The following is a 6,707-nucleotide window of genomic DNA, read 5'->3' as shown; positions in this document are numbered from 1 at the left end:
AGAGCAGAGGATTCCCTGCATTTTGAATGTAGATCAAAATGTCAGTTGTTGAGAACATCTTAACAACTAAAGAGGATAGAAGATCCCGGGTCATTTATATCTTCTTAGCTATATTTAAGGCCGCATAGTCAAAGAATGTGACTAGAATCTGCCTCCAAGTAGAGTCGACATCCTGTTAACTTAGACAGACATATCTTTTTAAGATGATAACGCAGACCATCAGCTCAATTCTACTAACCACTTCTCCAAATTATTTTGACCTCGTTATATACCAAATATATTCCACAATAAGGCTTCGGTGTACAAAATTGGTTGATCTAGTCTATGTGTGGTTGTTTGTGGACGCATTGCCATGGACTCCTATGTGAGCAGACGCCCAGCAACCCACCACCATGTTATTGCTTGCTAATTACTGTAGCATATCATTGAATTCCACTAAAATTCTCAAAGGAACTTCTAAAATTAACAAACTTACTACAATTTGAAGTCAATGATTGCTCGTTTAGATGATAGGTTATTGATTTATTATAATTATAAAATTATAAAGCAAATGTCAAAAACTTTAAATCTTTCAATACATTTACATAAAAATGTTGGAAATTGGTTTTTAAGTAATTTAGAAAACGACGCATGTGATAGACCAATGAGCAATAGAAGTAAGTTTGCTAAAGGACCTAAAGGTCATACCTAAATCAGCCTACATAAAACCTAGGGAGAATCGTATTAAACGCAAGCAAAGTTATACTGTACTCATTGCAGATTGTTGAAATTATTGGGTTATTTAATAATTCCAGCTAATTTTTTAATATAATTTTATAGTCTTAGAGATATCTTAGAGATATAAATGTTGAAAACTGCTAGAAATGTTATGCATATAAATGTATTTTACTGAACATTGAAGAATATTTAAAATAAGTATGTTTAAAATTTATTCTTAAAAACGAAGTAAATATTTAAATTATTGCATATGTAATGAAAACATTTTTTATATTAATATTCAAAAAATATTCAACCGTCACTGCCTTTTTTGTATACGGTCTTTGTTATACGGTCTGTACAGCTGCAGTCAATAGCTATAAAACTTTTACGATTAATATTTCACATGCACTGTAACGCAACATATGGCAATGAAATTAATAATTGTAAAACTGTGCAATTTTTTTAATTAATTAATTTCTGTTAAATCACTATAGAAGACTAATAAATGGGAAAAGGGGTAGTTGATGATTGGTATATCTTGAGTACTATATTTTGCAGTACCTTTAATTTTGCTGCATTTGTAAAATACCTAATAAAATGTACAGATCATTGCAGTTTTTATGAAAACGTAAAATACATTCATACAACACACATAATTATTTATATGCAGATGAATTGAGAACCTGAGTTACTGATATATCGTAATTATCTCATTTTCTTAAAGATACATACATTAGTTTTAAACTTTTTTACTCAGTCCTTACATGCTTGTCGGTTACTCTTACAGTATAAAACTTTTGGAAAACATTTGTTTATTTTTCAATTTCAAAAAAGCGCTAATTATTGAGTTCTAACATTAAATAAAAACCTTCGTCTCTCGTATAATGATATTCCATAAAGGTGTCGTTAAATTAGTTCAAATAGTATATGATTAAATAAAGAAGAACCATATACATTTCTTTTTTTATTTAAAAATATTTTAGTTATAGATGGTCGCTGTGTAATACGAAAGAATAAATACAAATATAATTTAATTAAAAAATTATAAGGTTTCTATATATATAGTTATATAAATTATATAGGTATTAATATGGAGTTTCAATAACAAATTTCTATATGACAAATTCACTAATATATATAACCGCGTATCAATCAGGTAGTGCGTTAGACACGAAACTCTATAAGTTGATGCAAATATAAATATACATAAGTATATATTGCTAACAAAGTATTATGATTTAAATCGAACTATAATTTAAAAAGGCGAGTATTGATATAAGAGTTTGAATAGCACTGTATTTTGAAGTCACCAGTTGAATTTGTGCTAGTAAAACTGTGAGAAGTTCAATTTGTTAATAGGCATATCCCTTTAAAAGGATATGCTTTTAATTATTGCTATATATAAAATATTTTTTACAGAATCAAGTTTGATTAAAAAACAAATACTTTTAGTTTTATAAAAATTATATTTAACTAAATATAATTAAATTATCAAAATCTATTAAAAACAATTGCAAATGGCTGTTCTGCAAATGTTTTTTGTTTTCGAAAATAAAGAATTCTTACAAATATATCCGTTATTATAATTATTTTAATTTAGTATTATATAAGTAATGATATTAAAACTAATATTAACATTGTACAGGGATTTTTAAATAGTATAAATTATCTCAAGTATTGTTTGTAATAAAATATAATTACAAAAAAGTATAAATAATTTAAGTTATAATAATTAAATTCTGTATATAAAATTTTATTAGTTCTCAAATGAAACTCAAGCAATTACATATTCATGCTTATAATTATTTCCACATATATAAACATTAGTTTTGACAAGGATATGAAATCTATTATGCACTATATTTATTATTTAATATATAAAATATGGCGGCTATCACTAAGAGGAAGAGTTATATTAAATTTATACCTTATTGGCAGAAATTTATAAATGGAAATACTACAAAAGCATCATTATATTCTAATAATGTTATAATCAATGTTTTTATAAAATAATTTAATTACATTTTAACAATTAAAAAATCTATCAAATGGCTGTTTTGTTAGATTTTTTGAGCGGACTTTTGTATAATATATGTAAGTCACAATTAATTTTTGTTATCATACTTTGGTAAAAACAATTCAATTTAAACTTTTAACAACACATAAACTTTAACATGAAAACATGTAGAAACATGGTAAAAAGGCAGATAGATTAACTATAGATTTTTGGGAGTACAAGGTACTTTAGCAATTCACTTACGCTATATCTTAAACTAACCATTCACTAGCAAATGAGAACTTAAGCGGTTTAGAACTGCTGAGTATCATTGTGTAATTATTGTCCTCAGCAGCAAAATTTTCTAAGTCTAATTTACAAATTTTTGTTATTTTGGCATCGGAGCCACTAAAGCTGCAAGTACCAGCATTAGCATCAGTATCTGTTTCATTACAATTACAATTGCTTTTATAATTATTTTTACAATTAGAATTACATTTAAAATTACAACTACGATTACGAGTATTACAAAGACAAGTACCATGACTAATAGTATCATATTCATTAAGTTTATCATTAACATTGCTAAAATAACTAAAGCTATTCGTATTAGGTTCCTCAATAATATCATTACGATTCTGCTGCGGTTTCTTATTTGTAGTATAAATGTTTAAATTTGTGTAGTAGGCGTAGTAACCATTTAAATCTACAATGTTATTATATATTGTTGGTGAATAATTATTGTATTCCAATAGTTTGTTGTTGCTTTTGTAGTTGGAATTCTGTTGTGAAGTGCTACTGCTATCAACGGAAGTTTTTGTTTGAGAGTTTATGATTTGATCATGTCACACTGAAGTACCATAACCTGGTAACACTGACCCACAATTTATGTCTTCTGGCTTAAATGTCTCATGTAGGCGTCTACGAAGGCCGCCTTTGGACGCAAAAACAAATTTGTATATTATATACATCGGTATACATAGCACTGAAGAAGCTGTTACAGCCCAACCAACTTTAATACTCCACTCAGGATATTTGTACTCCTCACCCAGCATGTCCTCATAACCAAGGAAAGAAAATATGAAAATTGCCTATTGAGTTAAAAATGAGATAAAAAATTTAAAATTCTTATTATAAAAATTATTCTTTTGGTATATAAAATAACAAAACATGATTAAAGGTATTGAAAACATTGTTTGTTTAAAAAATCCAAATAAATAAAAAGGTTAGATTTGTTTGTTAAAATTTAAATGACAATCCAAAAGAGTTTATAAAAGTATTTAAAAAGTGGCAGCTAAAATTTTATGCCATATTTATGCCTTATAGAAATCAAATATACCAAGTCTACAAAATAGACCAGATTCGTTGAAATAATCTTAAGATCTTGAAAAACACATATGATGTGTTTATATTTAGTTAATCCTATAGAGGTACTCAACATAATATAAAAAGTATTAATCGGAATCCCAGTGAAGCTAGATTAAAAATTTTAGAGATCGTTTATCTCCAACTGCTATACCGTCACAATCAAAGCTTTCATTACGATTGCAACCGAAGATGTGTAAAATATAGTAGTTTCCACTGATCACGACGTCATAATCAATTATAACAAAAGATTTATACTACTATTACTATTGTCCATTTCCTCCAGTGGGGCATAGAGCTTTAACAATTCTTCTAAATCCAACTCTATTTGGTACTTCTTTGTAGATGTCGTTCTATGTATATCGTGCTTTACCTAGCTCACTTTCGATTGTTCTTCTCCACTTTTTCGCTGGTGCACCAGGTCTTCTGCTACCTTGTGGATTCCATGTCAGCACTTACCTTGTCATGTAATCTCTCGGTTGTCTAAGCGTGTAGCCTATCCACTTCCACTTTCTCATTTTTATCTTATTTTGTGTTGCTTTCTGAGTGGTTTGATTCAGCAGACGTTCCTTTGATATTCGATCTGGCCACCATATTTTCAGAATTCTACGTAGACACTTGTAGACAAACACTTTCATCTCTCTCTCTATATGTCTAAAGAGATCCATGTTTCACAGCCGTAGTACAAGATAGATTTTATATTTATGTTGAAAATTCGGAGTTTGGTCTGTCTCCTGAAAAGAGTTTACACATTCAATATCATCTGTTGTAATTCATAAAGTCTGTGACTTAACAGCAACATCATCGTGAATTCTAGTCCTTGTAGATACTCTAACAGTTTCCATTGGATACCCCTGGTATTTTTTAATGATCTCCTGAGGATATCATGTATCATGAGATTGAAAAGCAATGGTGACATCCTTGTCCCACACCTGTTTTGATGTCAAGAGATTCAGAGAGCTAGCTTTTGTGGATCACGCGACATGTAGTATTCTTTTACAGCTCCTTCAGAAGGTTTATAATTTTTTCTGACATCCCTCTTTTGGAGAGTGCTGCCCAAATGTATAGTCGGTTTAAGTTGTCAAATGCTTTTTTGACAGCATCGATTTATAAAAGTGAACTATTTCCAGTGGACACATCGAAACTATGTATGTATTTACAATCTTTGGACCACAAGAGCAGTTTGATAAAAAAAAATAAAATATACTCCCTCACTAAAGTTTGAAGAATAAGCGTCAAAAGTTACCTTTATATATGTGATTTGAATATGACATAAATACTGCTATAGTGGAATGAAGCTACTATAGGGGAATGGATTTAATAAGGTATCTGGAATCAAAATTTCTCTGTATTACTTAGTAACATATAGTGTACTAATATGTTGAAACTAATGTTGTCATGTTTTTTTATAAAGTTATAAACTATTATAAACTCTTTTATAATAAAAATATAAAATGCCATTATATAAAAAATAACTTACCAATAAAAATACTGGGCTAATATATGTCCAGCATATTCGCCAAAATATTCCTGGCCTAGCGCCCAACATTTGTTCAACATCAGATGAGAAACGATCAACTCCGTAAAACCAAAAAACGCCAGCTGCTTCCACGAAAACCACAAAGAGTATAGCCAGGCCAGGACCGTAGACGTTGAGGAAGTTAACCAAAAACACACCACCCTAGAAATTAATTTATGTTTTACTTTATAATATTAAAAAGTTTTATTTAAAGAGTTAACTATAAAATTTTTAATATTTTGAATATTACGTTTCTTTATATATCTATCATTTATACTACATGAGGAGAATGCAATAATCCCTCAAAAGTATCGCAACGAACCGTAAGTCTAAAAAGTTGTTGTGTTGTTGATTGATGTTATAATAATAATAAATTACAAATTTTTTATATATAGTATACACAGATATATTTTACTATATATCTTTATATAGTAACAAACCAAATTTCAATATTTTTTATGTATTTATTGTTCAAAGCAATAATAAGTGTTTAAAGAGAAGTTTAGGGGACAATTAATTCAGTAAAGTCAGTTAGTAAGTTTAGTTTGTTAGCAATCTCTTAATCGTTAGTGATACCAGTTAGAGATATGTCTTATAGAATGTGGTCCTACAGAGGTTCACCTCAGTGGTTGAGGGGAATCCATTACCTTATTGGCCCGTTACCTTATCACTATTATGAGATATTCCTGCTCTTCTGTCAGGATCGTACCAAAACGTTTTATTAAAATAGAGTGAGAACATCCTTAATTGGCTACTCCAATCCAAAAACTGAGGTATAAGTTTAAATATCAGTAAAGTAATAGTCGTACTCCTTTTAGTACATACAATAGTTAAAATTGCAAAAATTATGAGTTCGATGCAAAGTTGTTGTGTTCTTAATATAAAGTGAAAACATTATAAATATAAAATTATAAGAAGAGTACGAGTATTATTCTGTCCATCAACTGATATGCCTTAAGACATCTTACATTTTTTATTCAAGTTAATTTAAATGAATAATTTTGTCTGCCCTACTATCAACACTAATACACAAAAACTTTTTAATAAATCTATATAGATCCAAATATACTTCTAAATAAGGTGCTGTTAAAAATGTGTATTTAATGGGTTGGTGTATTACCTTAACTA

General features: G+C 28.8%; 1 protein-coding gene across 1 annotated transcript; it reads right to left on the bottom strand.

Moving 5' to 3' along the window:
* Nucleotides 1–2,829: 2,829 nt before the first annotated feature.
* LOC119663876 (sodium-dependent serotonin transporter-like) lies at nucleotides 2,830–5,741 on the bottom strand (the record flags this gene model as incomplete). Its single annotated transcript, XM_038073475.1, has 2 exons — nucleotides 2,830–3,786; nucleotides 5,541–5,741. Coding segments are annotated over 2 exons (447 nt in total), but the record flags the coding sequence as incomplete, so codon positions are not given.
* Nucleotides 5,742–6,707: the final 966 nt, after the last annotated feature.

Source organism: Teleopsis dalmanni, unplaced genomic scaffold, assembly GCF_002237135.1.
Source record: "Teleopsis dalmanni isolate 2A unplaced genomic scaffold, ASM223713v2 unscaffolded_contig_1034, whole genome shotgun sequence".
NCBI lineage: Eukaryota > Metazoa > Arthropoda > Insecta > Diptera > Diopsidae > Teleopsis > Teleopsis dalmanni.
This window is presented reverse-complemented; position numbering and strand designations above follow the sequence as displayed.